Source organism: Mastigoproctus giganteus, chromosome 1, assembly GCF_048544385.1.
Source record: "Mastigoproctus giganteus isolate SK-2022 chromosome 1, ASM4854438v1, whole genome shotgun sequence".
NCBI classification, from domain to species: Eukaryota; Metazoa; Arthropoda; class Arachnida; order Uropygi; family Thelyphonidae; genus Mastigoproctus; species Mastigoproctus giganteus.
Window position 1 is genome coordinate 160,856,819 of NC_143575.1, and position 18,497 is coordinate 160,875,315.

Here is an 18,497-nt window from a genome sequence, read left to right on the forward strand (position 1 = left end):
TTTGACAAAAGGATAATAAGCACCTCTCAGGAGAGAAAGCAGTCAGCTGTGTATAAATCGCAAAGACAGAGATGGTGGTACCAGATTTATCACTATAGACCCATTATTTCCAGAGGAACAGAGGTATCACCTGAGAAATGTGGCCCACTTACTTTCATGGATTCATGGACAGGTCAACGGCTGTGCCTTTGTTTCACAGGTGGTGCTTGGTGTATAGTGGCTGTCCTTGCAGTCTCATTATTTAATAGCCACGCTTAATAAATTAATTTTAAAAAATTCTTTTCTTTTTTCTATTATTTTCTAAATATCTGCCTTCCTCCTGTATAAGTGGTCATAATTTTTCTTAGTATTCCAAACCTTATACTTCATTTATTTTCTTAATTTCTGGTCTATATATGATACACCAAATTGTCATAGACACAAATTTTCACATACAGTGAAATGTCATGCATCAAATTGCCTTGTATATCACATTGTCTTGTATACAGAATTGCCACATATACCAAATTGCCATGCACCGAACTTTCATATGACAAACTGTATTATTGATCCCATACTTGATCCCATCCTATTGTATAAAGTAATGATTAGGCCATGCCTTGAGTACTGCATTCAAGTTTTTAAACACCATTTTCGGATGTATGTGGATCTGTTGGAACTGGTGCAGAGAAGAACAAGATTAGCCAGGGGCACAAAGGGAATCCCTGCTAAGAAAGATTCAAACTCTTTAAATTGCATGGTTTTGAAAAAACTAGGCATCTGTGAGGATGCATTGCAGGATCATCTAGACAAGACTGCAGTAATAATTCAGACACAGCATGGGTTTGTTAAGGGAAAGTTTTGTCTGACAAGTTTGATTAGATACTATGATGTGGTTACAAAGGAACTGGATACAAAAAAAATATTTTGATATCATATACTTGGATTTCAGGAAAGCTTTTGACATTGTTGTGCATGGAAGACTACTGTACAAATTGGAGCAGCATAGTATTAAGGGTAAGTTGCTATAATGGATAAAAAGTTGGTTGTGTGGGAGAAGACAGAGAATGGTAATCAATGGATGCTGCTCTTCGTGGACTAATGTTATTAGTGGATTCCCCCAGGGTTTGGTGTTGGGTTCACTGTTGTTTTGTATATTTATCAATGATATTGATGAAGGTATATCAAGCTTAATTTCAATGTTTGCAGATGATGCAAAAGGTTGGCAGGGTTGTTAATGACAGTGTGCTACTGCAACAGGATTTAGAAAATTTGGGCAGATGGACTGAGAAGGTGGCAACTGAAGTTTAACATTGACAAATGCAAAATACTGCATATGGGTAGAAGTAACCCCAGAGAAACCTACCAACTGTGTGGTAGAAAATGAAAAAGATCTAGGAGTAATTGGGCAGTCAGATATGAAGTTTTCTGACAATGCAGACAGGCTGCCAGAGCAGGTCATGGAGTATTGTCAATGATATATAGGAATTTTGCTAGTAGGGAAAAGGAGGCGTTATCTCTTTGCATAAGGCAATGGTCAGGCCACGCCTTGAGTACTGGTCTGGAAGCCTCATTTTAGGAAGGATGTAGAGTTGCTTGATCATGTACAGAGAAGGGCAACAGTATTGGTGAGGGGAACGAAGGGGTCTTCTTACCAGGAAAGGCTTCAGTTCTGTAAATTGCGGCGGATGGAGACTAGGCACCTGCGAGGCAATCTGATTGAGGTGTATAAGGCCTTGAATGGGTTGAGCACGCTGAATTCTGATGGGATTCTTCCACTTGCTTAGATTATGAACCTGAGGGGCATAAATTCAAATTGAGGAAAGTCAGTTGTAGAATAGATGTGCGGAAACGTGCCTTTAGCCAGTGGATGCTAATTGCTGGAACGAACTTCCTTCCATCTGTCATTGTGGGTTGATAGCTTAAATAAATTCAAGGAGGAACTGGACAAAGTTTTAGAGGGAATGGATGTGTGAAATTTGTTTGCTACATAAGCCCATACCCTTGCTTTCTTGCAGCACATGCTTCCCTTACTACTACTACTACCTAAATGAAGTGTTGAAGGCTTTAAATGAAAGATTGGACAAATTATTAGAAGGAATGGGCAGATAACTTTAGATTGCAATTTTTTTTTTCTAATGGTGCTTCTTCCCTCTTGCTTCCCTCTATCATTTTGTTGCTACTGTAATACAGTGTTACCAGAGTACCTGCCCACTCACTGATGACGAAGCCATCTAGCTTCAAAACGATCATCTGGGTGGTGGTATCCACTGAAAATAAATAACAGTAGTCTTCTCTACTAGAGAAGCGTTATTTATTTGAAGTAGTGCAATACCAGCTATCTCGTGAAGGCACCCACAATATGAGATACAATTAAAACGATGCCTTTTACAATACATACATAGTTCAGATTTATGGGTAAACTATGGTGTATCTACACCAATATTATATAATGTTATCTGCATAACACTATATTACTATTTATATAAACTGTATACCATTCTCCATATCATTGTTTTAATTTCTGAATTTAAAAAACTGAATCTCAAGAAGAGAATGAGTAAACAGCCTGAGACAGAAGAGGCCAAAGTCTATCACTTTCACAATCTGAGTTTGTCTCCTGACTGTTGGGTGTCATTCTGTGATTTCGGCTGTCTTTGGGGATTCATTGTTAAGGAGGTAGCACTATAAGTGAATGACCTGACAATTTGCTAATGAGAAATATCCACAGTGTGAGAAGCTTGATGGTGCAGAAGTTTTAAAAGCTCACCAAATTTAAGACGAAGGTTTTCCTCGTGCTATGGAACTGTAATATGGAAGTGATAAATAATCATGTAAAATAAAGAATTCTGGTATGTTGTGTAAATACAGTTTTACATATATTTTTACCTTTATATGTATTGTGTGTTTTTTTTCCACACCTTTGTGGTATGTTGGGGATAGGTTTAATCAAAATGTACACCTTGATTTTGTGTATTCAAAGAATATGAAGATTATTTCTCCTAGAACTAAATATTTTATATGCTCTTCATTCTTAATTTGGTAATACACTGTGAAATTCTCTTTTGATATTTATTTATATTTATATGGAGATTTAAGTATGTTCGGTTTGTCTTTCCAGGTTGTGATGGTGGTTTTCCATACCTTATTGCTGGAAAATATTCTCAAGATTTTGGAATGATCCCAGAAGAATGCAGTCCTTATCTTGGAAAAGATAGTCCATGCATAGAGAAAAAGTGCATTAGACGCTATGTTGCAAGCTATAATTACATTGGAGGCTTTTATGGAGCGTAGGATGATATATTTGATATGATATCTAAATAATATGAAATAATTAGGTTTAAGATTTTTATATTTTGGAGTCAGTTAAGAATATCTTTCTATATAAGAGCTTTTGCTTTAGGTTTATTGCTTAACTTTACAAGGGTCACACAAATTAAATTGAGCTACACCTCATATGGAAAGAAGGAGTTCTCCAGAATTCTATTCTTCTGGTCACAGAATAATAACTGAAACATTTTATACTTAGCTGTTAAAACTTAATCCCCACAATCATAGTTTAACACGTTCATGTTTCATAGAAAACTTTACTGTGACCAATCATGTACACTAGCAAAAGAGTCCAATTCATAGAAGAATGCTTTGCATGTTATGGAAAACAGTTCCTACCATCAGTAAAATGAAGCCAACAATTTGGCAATGGGCTGTGTAATTCTGGAAGAAGACAACTGGCCAATTCATCTGTCATGTCATTATGCCTCAGACAATTTTTTTTTTTTTTTTAAGTGGATACTTTTGTGAAGGAGTCAGTGCATGTTAATTGTCATGGATTGTTGCACAGTATTCTTCATAAAAATTTCCATTGTTTATTTATATATTAGTTTAGACCTATGGTTATTTCAGATGAAACCTTTTTACAAAAGGTAATTGTATGAACTTTCTACTGTGATCCCAAAAAAATTAAGGATGTTCTGTGTGAAAGACATTTCCTCTGCTTAGAAAAATTTAAATCTGTGCCCAGTAGATGCTAAAATTTCTGTCTGAAAAATGAAAACTGAAATCAAAATTTTGGCACTGTCACATTTTATTCATCACAGTGCCAAAGTTGACTTTTTTGTAGTGTACTGTCATTGTCGACATTTTATGGTGTCATCATTACAAACCAGCATCAAAACCCACAACCTACCATTCTTGTCAGATTCAGAATTCATGAAATGCAGTGAAAGAGTTGGTGCACAGTGTTACTATCAGACATTACTCATATTGCACTAATTTATCTTTATGAAATGCTCAACCCTATACAGAACTTATAGAATCTCAATGGATTCATATGGAAAGTGAGAACACCCTTATGCAATCCAGATTGTGGTGACTTATAGCTTCCAAATATTTAGAGATCTTAAATGAAGACCTTAAATTAAGGGCCTTAGAGTTAATATGCATGTAATGGGCATGTGCATGAATTTACATGAATTTTTTGTAACTTAAAATGTATGGAATGTTTTACAATAAGTGGCATTTTGGGTGCACTTGTGCAAAGGTTTATTTTTACGTATTATTTGAAGATAAGTAATTTCGTGTTGTCGATTTTTAGTGTATACCTTTTTGAACAAAGCACTAAAAAATTTTATCTATAAAATTGACCTCAAAGACTGTAGCAACAATTGTTGAAGCATATGGTAGAAATGCTTTATCAAAAGGCAGACTATTTGAATGGCACAAGTGCTTCAAGACATGCAATATTGTGAATGATGATACAGAATGTGGGAGACAATACCTCAGCAAATGATGAACTTGTTTCTCCTGTTAGAAGTATTATTTGGGCCATTCATAAAATAAGAATTGAAGTCATAGCCACTCAAGTTTGAATATGATATGGTAATTGTCAAACTGTCATATCTGATATTTTAAACATGAAGTGATTATGCAACTTCTTTGTTTCCAAGTTTTTAACAGCAGGTCAGATAGAAACAAGTGTTAAACTTTCAAGAGAACTACTAGAAATTTGTGATCATGATCCAGGATTTCTAAAAACAATATTGACAGGAGATGAAACATGATGTTATCTTTATAACCACAGACAGAACATTAATCTTCTGAAGGTAACTCTCCCAGAAAGAAAAAAATTCATATTGACAGGTCTTGAGGTAAAATTACTAGAGATATATTTTGACTATAAAGGCATAGTTTATTATGAATTTATACCAAGAGGTTATACTATCAATATTATATATTATAATATTAATAAGATTATGCACTTAGAAATCATTAAGCACTTGAGAGATGCAGTCATAAGGAAGAGACCTGATCTGTGGGAAATGGGAAAATTGGAAGTTACTCCATGACAGTTCTCTTGCTGATCATGCAGCTGTAATTTTGAGTAGCTTTCCAAACACTAAGTGTCTTATAGAATTCTCCCTATTGACTTGAACTTGTGCCACATAATGTTTTTATTTTTTCCTAAACTGTAGAATTAATTAATGGAGCAGTGATATACTAGTGAAGCAAAAGTTATGGAAACTACGACAAGTGCAACAGAGGAATTTTCAAAAAAGATAGGACTTTTAAGAAGCTTTGTGATGTGAAAACATCTGTAGTGGCACCTAACAATGGAATGTAAAACAGAAATGCAAATGTGTAAACTTTGCAGAAGTTTTTGATGTGAAAACATCTATAGAGGCATCTGACAGTGGAATGTAATAAATGCAAATGTTGTGGTCAAATATTTGTATTGTTGCAATCATACTTCCTTATGATTTTGCCGATGTCGTCTCGATGTCACAATCATACTATTCTACGAATGGATTTCACTAACCTCTTCCAAGCCTATGTTTTCACATAAAACATTGTTTGTATTAGGTATACATGCTTTAATTTTTTTATAATTATGTATAACCAGTGGAAAAATGGAAAAGGCTGTAAGCAGACAAGGTCATTATTTTATAATTAATATGATTATCTGTGAAAATATTTGTGATTAAAAATGCAGTCTTGGACATTTTTTTTTTTTTTTTAATCTTTCCTTGTAATATTGACTTTTAAGTGCTGTGTGAACTCTTTGGTGCAAATTTTCTTCCAATCATTCATTATCCATTTTCACAACAAATTCAAAGCAAGGTTAATTCATCTTCATATATGCAGCCAGTGAATCTTCATACATGCAACCTATTTTTTGTTGGGTCTCTGAATGTCTGAATTTTGGGAACCAAACAAAACAGACGATGCTGTCAAAAATGTTTCAATTTAAAATATAATTTTCCTTTGAGATTCCTTCACTCTTTATAAGCCCATTATTGAATAGATATGTAGCAAAAAAATTTATGTTACTTTTAGAAGAGCAAGGCTAATAGCTTTTTAAATCAAGAATAAACCCAGAGAATGGCAATCAAGCCTAAAAGCATATAGAAAAAAGCCGACCGGGCTAGCCGGGTAGGTAAAGTGCCTGCTTGGCAACCCAAAGATCGCGGGTTCGATTCCCGCCTCGGGCTGGACAGTGGATAGTGCCGAACCAACCGGTTGGTTGGATATCCCGGCCACGATACACGAAGGAAGCAAGAAAAAACTGGTTCCTTCGTGTATTGATCACATCATACGAAATAAATAAATAAAATATAGAAAAAAAGCTATACTTATTTATGTACATATTGGATCATAACTATGCACATTGTGAGTGTTACTCACAAAAGATGGGTCCTGTAATGGCCTAACTATCGAACTTAAGCTTGGTAAAGCAGTTCCTCATAGAATGCTCAATATATTTAAAGGAGTAGCAAACAGCATTCCCTTCTTATTTGCATGTACACAGTCAACCGACATTACAACATGTTCTAGGCAATCAACAGGACAGTGAAAACTTGCTCACTCATAACAAGTTTTGCAGACTTTCTACAAAAAAGATATGAGAAATGTACCGAAAAATGGATTGAATTTAATTTCTAGAAATTAATCACCTCTGTAATCTTTAGATATTTGTGCTGATTGACTTTAAAGCTGCACTAAAGATTAAAATGCTAACTGGATAGCGTCTGCATAAATAAGCCAGAAATTGACCAGTTTTATCAGAATTCAGGTGCATGGCAGTGGATTTCTGTATAACAATTAAAAACTTCAAGAAATGTATTTTCAATAGTTTACATGACACACATGATCTCATTTGGGACATAGTGATCACAGCAGTGATAAAAATTGTATTAATTTTTGTTTTCGCACTCATCTTTAAAGTTTTTCAGTCAGCCATTGTGTGTGCGCGTGCATGCGAGCAAGCATATGTATACCCTAGAGGTCTGCATGGGAACTCTAGCTTGACCCCGAGAGCCTCAAGTTGGTATTGTCCAGGTCAGAAAAAAATTAAATGTCAAAAACTCTTTACAAAAAGTATTTAATAAATATTGCTTTGTTGAGATTATGTTGATTAAAATATTATCACATAATTTATTTTTTACTGAATGCTTACTAATTAAAATATTAATATGGACTGTATAACATTAATAATATGTTATACAGTCCATAACTGTCACCATTTGAGAGTCAAATCATTGAATCAGCTACAGGTTGTTCTAAGCAAGCTATAAATAAACCTGTTATTGATAAATTGACCAACCATCCTAATTTTAATGATTCTGTCCCCATAAACCATTGAAATGTCCCAAAATTCCATTGAATAAAATAACGACTTTAAGAAAGTGCTTTTCTCACTTTGCCATACGATAATCTTTTTAATAAGCATTATTTTATTTGTTATTTTTTTCCCCTTAATCCATATCTTAATGAGAGCTTGCTAGCCGAATGAACAGAGAAAAATGTATCCACAGATCATTCAGTATAGTACATAGAGATATCTATCATGAGAACAGTCATGTTATTTTATTCACATATTTGATATTAATGGAAAATGTGCATATTTCTCCACTCTTTGCCATTTATGAACACTGCATTTGAGAACTAAATTTCACTTATTAACAGTTTTTGGGGATCATCAAAATCATTAGTAAAATCATGTAACGTGTAAAATCTCTGTTAATAATCCAAAATTCAGCACCATCCAGCTGATAGCCCTCCATTTGGTTTAGTGCATCTGGTGAGAGTATTCTTTCATTTCCCAAAAATATATTATCATTTTTCCCCTCTTAAAAAAAAAAGCAGTAATTCTTGTCAAACTCTTTACAAAAAGTATTTAATAAATATTGCATTTAATTTTTCAATTTGAACACATTGCATCTATTTATTGTTGCCAGAAGCAAATTTATTATTATTAATTTTTTAAAATTTTAGTATGTAATATTATAATATATTAAATATAAATAAATTGTTCTTACATGTGTAATATCTTATTTATGCACTTGTGCTTCGTAAACCGACTTACAGATTGCCTACAGACCTATAGATTGCCTACAACTTACAGATCTACTTATAGATTGCCCTATATACCCCAAGGTTATCTTTGACTCGTTTTCAACCATAAGTATGCCTGTCACGTTAGCCTGACTGTTAGCAGACACACTGGTTGTAGCCAAAATATTTCATCATCATCATAAGTTGCCGTCCCATCTGGGGTTGGCAATCAGCATCTGTTGTAAACATCTTGAAACAATTGTTCCACAGTTTTTCCTGTCCATTCCTTCAAATTATCTAGCCATGATATTATTCTTCTTCCTCTTTCTATTGATTCTTCCGGTCAGAATGATTTGTCACACTGCATATTCTTCTTGATGTCTCATAATGTGACCAGAAAATAAGTTTTTCATTTCTTGATTAGATACAGCTATTTCCTTTCTCTGCTGATTTCCACAATTGTAACTTTAGCTGTCCATGGAATACGTAATATTCTTCTGTACACGTACATCTCAAATGCCTCCAATTTCTTAATTCTTGCTTTCTTTAATGTCAAAGTCTTGATGTAGCATTCCATTACTCTTAGTTCAAAGATTTAGATCCAATTGCAGATTACATAAAGTATAAACTTTTCATTTAACTTTTAACTTTTCATGCAAAATAAAACACTTTTCATTTTGCAAAAGGCTGATCTTGCTATTTCAACTCTTCTTTTAATTTCAGTCGAATTATCCCCTTTGTCATTAATTTCTCTTCCTAAATAGACAACTTTTTCAATCAGTCTTCCATTGACCGTAAGATTGAGATTTGCATAGTTCTTGGGGCCAACTACCATCCATTTAGTCTTACTAGGATTTATCCAAAGACCCATCTTATTACTTTCTGCATTAACTATTTCCATCAGGGTTTTTAAGATCAGAATCACTTCCTGCAATGATAACTGCATCATCGGCATCGCAGATATTATTGACTACTCCATTTAAAACAATTCCTTCTGCTCTGTCTTCCAGTGCCTCCTTCATAATTTTTTCAGAATAGAGATTGAACAGTAACGACAGAAGATATAGTAGTTGTAGTAGTGATGCAAGAAAGCAAGTGTATGAGCTTATGCAGCATCAGCCAAAAAAAAAAAAAAAAAAAATCACACCATTCCCTCCAAATGCCTGTCCAGTTCCTCCTTAAATTTATTCAACCTAATCAACTTCCACAACGACAGATGGAAGTCTGTTCCAGCAATTAACAACCCGCTGGCTAAAGGCAAATTTCCGCACATCTATTCTACATCTGTCTTTTCTTAATTTGAATTTATGCCCCCTTAGGTTCGTAATCTGAACAAGTGGAAGGATCCCATCAGAATTCAGCGTGCTCAACCCATTCAAGGCCTTGTACACCTCAATCAGATCACCACGCAGGTGCCTAGTCTCCAGCCACTGCAATTTTCAGAAATTAAGCCTCTCTTGCTAAGAGGATCCCTTCATTCCCCTCACCAATCTTGTTCCCCTTCTCTGTACACGCTCAAGCAAATCGACATCCTTCTTAAAATGAGGCCTCCAGACCTGTACGCAGTACTCAAGGCGTGGCCTGACCATTGCCTTATACAGGGGGACAATCACCTCCTTTTCCCTGCTAGCAAAATTCCTATATATCATTGACAAAACCCCATGACCTGCCCTGGCAGCCTGTCTGCATTGCTCAGAAAACTTCATATCCGACTGCACAATTACTCCCAGGTCTTTTTCATTTTCTACCACCTTAAGTGTAGTACCACATAGTTGGTAATTTTCTCTGGGGTTACTTCTACCCATATGCAGTATTTGCATTTGTCAAGGTTAAACTTCAGTTGCCACTTCTTAGCCCAAATTATCTAGATCCTGTTGCAGCAGCACACTGCCATTACTGTCATTAACAACCGTGCCAACCTTTGTATCATCTGCAAACTTCGACACTAAGCCTGATATACCTTCATCAATATCATTGATAAATATACAAAACAAAACAACAGTGGACCCAGCACCGAACCCTGTGGGACTCCACTAATAACATTAGTCCACAAAGAGCAGCACCCATTGATTACCACCCTCTGTCTTCTCCCACTCAACCATCCTTTTATCCATTGTAGCAACTTACCCTTAATACCATTCTGCTCCAATTTGTACAATAGTCTTCCATACGCAACAGTGTCAAGCTTTCCTGAAATTATTTTTTGCATCCAGTTCCTTTGTAACCAAATAATATCCTATCAAATTTGTCAGACAAGACTTTCCCTTAACAAACCCATGCTGTGTCTGAATTATTGCTGCAGTCTTGTCTAGATGATCCTGCAATGCATCTTTAACCAGTGACTCCATTATTTTACCCGGAACAGAAATTAAACTAACTGGTCTCTAATTACTCATGTCACCCTTCGATCCCCCCTTTGTGAATTGGGGATACATTTGCACATCTCCAGTCCGTGGGAACCTCCCCTGAGTCCAAGGATGCTCTCATAATTATGGCTAAGGGTTTGCTTAGTTGCTTTGCCGCCTCCTTTAATATAACTGGATAGATCCCATCCACCCCAGGTCCCCTTCTTATGTTTAACTTCAACAATTTCTCCTCCACTTTGCTCTCAGTTATTACAAAATCATTAAGTACCCTGCTACAATTTGATAACCTTCTGCCATTTTAAAACCTTAATAACTCTTCATGTGTGAATGTAGATGCAAAATACTCATTCAGTTTGTTTGCTATCTGAGCAGGATCATCATCATCAGTTATTATTGTTATTGAGTTATTATTGTTATTGTTATTAACATCATCATATGTTATTGAGGTCGAACCATTGATGTCAAGTGGAACAATCAGATTCATCCCCTTCCTTTTAGAATTTATATAAGTAAAGAAATCCTTGCTGTTTTTCTTAGCATCTTTTGCCAAAATTTTTTTTTTTTTTTTTTGGCAAAATTTTGTTTTGCCAAACAAAGATTTCTCGTGATCTGCCTTCGCCTGCCTAACCTCCTTTGTGACCTGATTACAGACTATCTTTTATCTGCCATAGGCTTCTGAGTCGCTTGATAATTTATATGCATCCCATGCATTTTTCTTCTCTGTCACGAGTCTGACTAGTTCATTTGATAACCATTTGGGCCTAAACCTTAAACAATATTTCTTAATAGGTATGAAACTTTTAGTAGTTTCACGATTAATTCCTTGAATGCTTCCCACTTAGAATTTACTGTTGGTAACATCGTCAGTTGATCCCACTGTACAGAATTTAAAAACTGTCTATCCTGAAATTTGAATTTGGGGAGTACAGTGTGTTCAGAAAGGATAGGAAGGGAGGATGGGGTTATGCTGTTAGTTAGGAAACATTAAACCTAAAGTAGTGCATCCAGTTGACATGGGTGGTCAGTGCAATGTTGAATCAGTTTGGTGTAACATAAGCACTGGGAAAGCAAAAATGACAGTAGGAATGTGTTATAGGCCTAATGACTATGATGAGTACAGTGAACAACTGTACTGAGGAATAGAGTGGGCCAGTAAATCAGAATGTCTTGTAATGGAGCATTTTAACTTTCCAAATATTGACTGGAATTTGTGGATTGGTCACTCACACACTAGCAAGGCTTTTGTGGATTTATTGCATGATTGTTTTCTACATCAGCATGTTCGAGAGCCAGTCAGAGGGATTAATACTCTTGATCTGATTAGCAGCAGTTATCATCACTGTTTGTATTGATGTGTGATTTACTTAAAGCCGTAACTACCATCATGGATAAAGGGAAGAGTTTTTGCTTCGTAAAGGTGACTATGGTGGTATCAGACATCATCAGTGGGATGATGTCTGATACCAGCAGAAAATTCTAAATGGGAAGCATTCAAAGAATTAATCTTGGAAGTTACTAGGCTTTTTATGCCAACTAAGAGAAATACTGTTCAAGGTTTAGGCCTCAATGGATGTCAGATGAACTAATAAGACTCATTAGTTCATCATGGGATGCATATAAATTATCAGGTGACACAGAAGCCTATGGTAGATATAAGCCAGTCTGTAATCATCACAGACATTACAAAGAAGGTTAGGCAAGCAAAGGCAGATTACAAGAAATCTTTTGCCAAGGATGCAAAGAACAATAGCATAGTCCTCTTTACTTATGTAAACTTTAGAAGGAATGGGATGAATTAGATAGGTCCACTTGATATCAATGGTTCTACTGTTGATGATCCTGCTAAGGTAGCTAACAAACTGAATGAGTATTTTTCATTTACATTCACACATGAGGAATTCTGTAGGGGAGTGGAGGGCAGAAGTTTAACCAACTCTAACAGAGAGTTAAATGATTTTATAATAACTGAGAGGAAAGTGGAGAAGAAATTGTTGAAGTTAAACATATGAAATGCATCTGGAGTGGGTGGATGGGATCCACTCACTCCAGGTGCATTTCATATGTTTATATTAAGTTATATTAAGGAGGCAGCAAAGGAAGTAAGCAAACCCCTAACCATAATTATGAGAGCATCATTGAATTCAGAGGAGGTCCCCACTGGAAATGTACAAATGTGTCTGCAATTCATAGAGGGGGATCAAATGATAATACAAGTAATTCGCATTAGCATTACTAGAGACATATGATGCAAAAAATCAAGCATATACAGCATGAACAAACAAAAAAACTATTTGTTACAGACATGTTAGTTTAACTTCTGTTCCATGGAAAATAATGAAATTACTGGTTAAAGAATCAATGCAGGATCATCTAGACAAGACTGCAGTTATTGTACAGACACAGCATGGGTTTGTTAAGGGGAAATCTTGTCTGACCAATTTATTGGATACTGCGATGTGGTCACAAAGGAACAGGATGTAAAAAAGAATTTTTATATCATATACTTGGATTTCAAGAAAACTTTTGATACTGTTGCATATAAAAGACTGCTGTACAAAGTGTAGCAGTATGTTATTGAGGTCAAGTGGCTACAATGGATAAAAGGATGGTTGAGTGAGAGAAGACAGAGAATGGTAATCAATGGAAGCTGTTCGTGGACTAATGTCATTAGTGGTAACCCCTAGGGTTCGGTATTGATAAATATAGAAAACCATTGTTGTTTTCTATGTATTTATCAGTGATATTGATGGCAGTATATATCAGGCTTTATGTCCAAGTTTGCGGATAATACAAAGGTTGGCATGGTTGTTAATGGCAGTAATGATGAAACACTAGTGCAGCAGGAGCTAGAAAAGTTGTGCAGAAAAGCAGCTTAGAGGTGGTAGCTGAAGTTTAACATTGACAATTTCAAAGTACTGCATAAGGGTAGCAGTAACCCCAGAGTAACATACCAACTGTGTGGTACTACACTCAGGCTAGTGGAGAATGAAATAGACCTGAGGTGGGGGGTAATTGCGAAGTCAAATATGAAGTTTTCAAAGCTGTGCAGACAGGCTGCCAAATCACCTCATGGGTCATGTCACTGATATACTGGAACTTTGCTAGCAGGGATAAGGAAGTGATTATCTCTTTGTATAAGGTAATGGTCAGGCTTCACCTTAAGTACTGCATACAGGTCTAGAGGCCACGTTTTATGAAGGATGTAGAGCTGCTGGAACGAGTAAAGAGAAAAGGCAACCAATTGGTGAAGGGAGCAAAGGGGTGCTCTTACGAAGAAAGGCTTCAGTTCTGCAAATTGCAGTGTCTGGAAACTAGTCACCCAGGATGAGATCTGACTGAAGTGTCTTAAGGCCTTGAATGGATCGAGTAAGCTAAATGTTGATTGCATTCCTCCTTTCCAAAACTACACGAGGGGACACAAATTCAAATTGAAGAAAAACAGTTGCAGAATAGATATGTGAAAATTTGCCTTTAGTCAGCAAGTGCTTGATTTCTGGAACAAACTTCCATCTGTCATGGAAGTTGATAGCTTAAATAGTTTCAAGAAAGAACTGGCCCAACCTTTGGAGCAAATGAAAGCATTTTTTTTTTTTTTTTGGCTGATGCTGTATAAGCTTCCTTTCTTGCATCATATGCCTCTATTAATGCTAATGCTAAAAAGTCATAAAAGAATATATTATGACTGCTTTCTTTAAATACAGTCAAAGCTCTATATAACGATCCCCCAGGGGAATGAGAAATACAGTCATTATATCGGAAGGATATTATATCGATTGTTCATAAAATCAGAAACAAAACAAGTACAGTGTAAAAGCTTGACCATTTAATGTAATTTTACTAATACAATATGGTATAATCTTATTTATAATCAGTGGCAGCTCGTGACTCTGATGTATGGGGATGCTGCTTCTTAAAGTTACATTAAATTCCTTGGTTATAATACCAGCGTATGAATAAGAAGCAAGGTAAAAATACTACAAAACATTAACTGGACACTTATCGTTAACAGACTTGGGTAATCTTGAAATTTTATTTAAAATTAAATCCATTCTTTGTTTTTTATTTGTTGAAAATAGATTAATAACTTTTTCATTCAAGTTTGGTGCACTGTTCAAATTGGCAATGCTAGCTCCGCAGTTCCTTTGACTCATTTTATCACCTCTAAGAAATGCATATTGGCAACTTGCCAACTAGGTATTGACACAGTCACTGGGGCTGAAATGTGGAACTGTGTAGCGCAGCACAGTTCCACCTACAGTTAAACTTCAAAGTTGAAAATGATTTCGTGTTTTTATTTATTTATTATTGAAATGATTATTGGAAATAGAGCATGAGTATACTATATGCGGAACCTGTTAATAAAAATATTCATTGCATTGCATTGTTCTTCACAAAATTTCATACAACTCCGTTGACTGTATATTTAAATTTAAAAAGCTGGGAGGGTGCTGTAGTTCCTCAGTGCCTACCAATGAGCCGCCCCTGTTTATAATATGTACTACAGTATTACAAAAGGAAATTGTGATTGTAAATTTTGCAGTGATTGTAGAGTGCACTAAGGTTACAATTAAATTGTTAATTTCACTACATAGGCTACATACCTAACAACACATTTGTTTAGTCAGTGCTTCAAAAAAATCAATGTACAAGTTATAATCCTTGATGAGCATATTTCACTGAAACTTCTTGTTCAACTGCAGTAGGTTCAGCATCTTCATCACTACAAATTTCAGATTCCATTACGTCTGCAGTAAGTTCCTCTTCGTTTTTGCATATTATGAAACATTGTAATCTTTGAAGCTTTAGTTTTCCTGTAAGCTTCGGTGATGATGTACATGATCAAATATTTCTTCCCTGTTATTGGACTGTTCTTCGCAATTAATAGAGGAAGAAGTATGCAAAACTTTGCACATTGCATCATTCAAGGTGGTAATCCAGCATGTTTGAAGCAGTTGGCGATCACTTTTTTTCAACTTAATCCCATGCTGAAATACATAAATACATTGCCTGCAGGATGTTGATTTCACATTGAAGTTTAGACAGTAGAATTTTGTTTAATAGCATTCTTTGGTAGGTTTTCTTAAAATGCATTACACCTTGATCAAGTGGCTGGAGAACTGACTGACATCATATTTGGTGTGCAATCACTCGACAGTGATTGCACATAGGTCGTTTACTTGACAGTGAGGTCAATGGGGTGCAGTTATCCGCAAACAGCAAAATTTTTCTATTCTTCTCACTCATCCTGCAATCTAAGTCTCCAATCCATTCTTCTTAGATTTGTGATGTTATCAATGCCTTTTGGTTTGCTCGATACATAGTCAGTAATGTCGGACTTTTAATGCATAGAGGCTTCTGGGCTTTACCAATGATTAAAAAGAGGAAGCTTCTCTTTGCCAATGTTTGCTGCTAGGAGAACAGTAATCCATTGTTTAGCCTTTTTTGACACGCTGAGTCATTTCATCAGCATTGAATATAGCATTATGGTCATATATCAGCAAAACATTTTTTAAACGGTTTTATTTTCCTTCCATTCCTTTGTAGCATCAATGTCCGTGGCTGCATTTTCACCACACTTTTTTGAAAGACAAGCAATGACGAGTCTTAAATTTCTGGAACCATCCATCTGAACTTTTACGAGGTTTTATGTAAATTCTTAAATAATCGTTTGATGCACAAACGGTTCAGCCTTAGCTTTTAAAAGATTACCATCTACGTGAATATTTTTGCATGCATCATCATTAGCCATTCCAAAAGTGCCTTTTCAAGATCCGGATACTTTGCTTTTTGTGCTTGAATCCTACCAAGTGCAGCAGATTTCTCTAAACTTTCAATCTTTTTCTCATTTTCAGAATAGTGAACAGGGTCCTCTTAGGGATGCTGAACTGTTTGGTGATGGCAGTCTTAGAGTGCATTATCTGCAGCTTGCAAAATCCTATTTTCTCTGCTATTGGCAAAGCCATCCACTTATTGGAGCCATAGTAATAAACATACACTCTAATTAAAATGTATTTAGGGCTTAAGCCTCAGACTGCATAAAAATATTGTGAATACTTTCACAACGAGTAGCCATTTTATTGCACTACCTCGAATAAGTAACGCTTCACCAGTGGAGAAGACTATTGTTCACCAATGGAGAAGATGGGCCAAATAGCCCTGAAACAGTGCCATCTGGGTGGTGGTATCCACTGGGAATAAGTAACAATAGTCTTCTCCATTCTTGAAGTTACTTATTTGAAGTAGTGCATTATCATGGCAACTCGTTGTGAAGGTATTCACAATATAAGATATAACTAAAACGATGCCGTTTTTAGCTCTTTTAGAGTTTTCTGCGTACTAACATGCTGCTATTGCACAAACTTGTACGTTGACATACAATCTAACTATGGAAATTAACTTCTAGGCAGTGTTAATGTCATTACCGCACTGTGAGAAAAGAGCGTGGGAAACATTAGCAAATGATTTCTCACTGTCGGGCTGCAAACTCGTTAATTACTTCAATATATTTGAAGCATAATGTCAATTTTAAACACGAATATTTTAATAAAAAAAAAAGTAATAATTGAGATTAAGAGATGAATTTATATAGAGAAATCCTTTTATTTTCAATGTCATTATTCTGAATGTAAAATAGCATTAGGGTAATGAGAATTTGGCTAGGACCAACCACATGGGACATTATAATGTGTTGGGATGTTAAAAAGTGGGTTGCTATTAAGAGTTTCTACTGTACTTTTAACCTGAATCTGTATCCATATAATAGGTCTTATAAAACCGAATGTTGCAGATATAAGAGATTATAAAATCCCAACAGTTATTTCTTGTTGTGCAGTCAACTTAACCAACACCTAATAAAACTGAAAAAAAAAGTAGACACACTTACCAAGTATGTGTTTGGAATCGAAATGTATCTACAAAATCAAGGGTTCAAAAATTTTCGTGTAATTTTAAATAATATGGCACTTGGAAAAAATGGCATCCTGTGCATTTGGCATCCAGATGACATCTCCTGTTAACACAAGAGGAGACATAAATCATCTGGTTATCATAGTTTAATTATAATCAGTATGTACATATATCTCCATTTAAGTCTCAGTTGTTTGATGTATACAAAAGAAATATATAACTTTTAATTGGAATATGAATTTTATTTCAGTTGCAATGAGGAGCTGATGAGGATTCATTTGGTGAAGAATGGACCTTTGGCAGTGGCATTTGAAGTATACGATGATTTCATACATTATAGTAATGGCATTTATCATCATACCGGGTTTAAAGATAAGTTTAATCCCTTTTCTTTGACTAACCATGCAGTGTTACTTGTTGGCTATGGAGTTAATAGTACAACAGGTGAGAACTTTTGGATTGTTAAGAATAGCTGGGGTTCATCGTGGGGAGAGAATGGTTATTTCCGCATCCGACGAGGAAACAATGAATGTAATATAGAGACGCTTGCTTTTGAGGCTTTTCCTATTCCATGATGAGAAATTTTATCAACAATCTTTAAATTCTTGTCACAAAAACATTTCTCTTTTGCTTCCTTTTTTTTCCTTTTATCTATGAAATTATTTGTTTGTTATATGAAGATGTTAACCTTATTTATCCTTTTGAAGCATTTATATTTATTATATGATAGCTACAATAAAGTTTCAATATGGTTAATTTGATTTATTGAAAGATTTTCCGGTGTGATTTTATCAGTTTAATCAAATTCCAGGTGAAACTAATTTCTCCAAATATTTTTTCTTGAGTACCACTACATATATGCCAATTTAAACTGCATGTTATGTACAGTCAGTCCTCGTGTAAAATGTGTTTACA

General features: G+C 35.3%; 1 protein-coding gene across 1 annotated transcript in view; it reads left to right on the forward strand.

The window, feature by feature from the left end:
* The window catches only part of LOC150091220 (dipeptidyl peptidase 1-like), a 95,379-nt gene extending 77,200 nt beyond the window's left edge, over window positions 1-18,179 (forward strand). Inside the window, exons 8-9 of the mRNA XM_090382876.1 lie at window positions 3,101-3,269; window positions 17,833-18,179. Of these exons, the coding sequence (XP_090239002.1) occupies window positions 3,101-3,269; window positions 17,833-18,157 (494 nt within the window). The 3' untranslated portion in view covers window positions 18,158-18,179. The remainder of the gene's footprint in view (window positions 1-3,100; window positions 3,270-17,832) is intronic.
* Window positions 18,180-18,497: the final 318 nt, after the last annotated feature.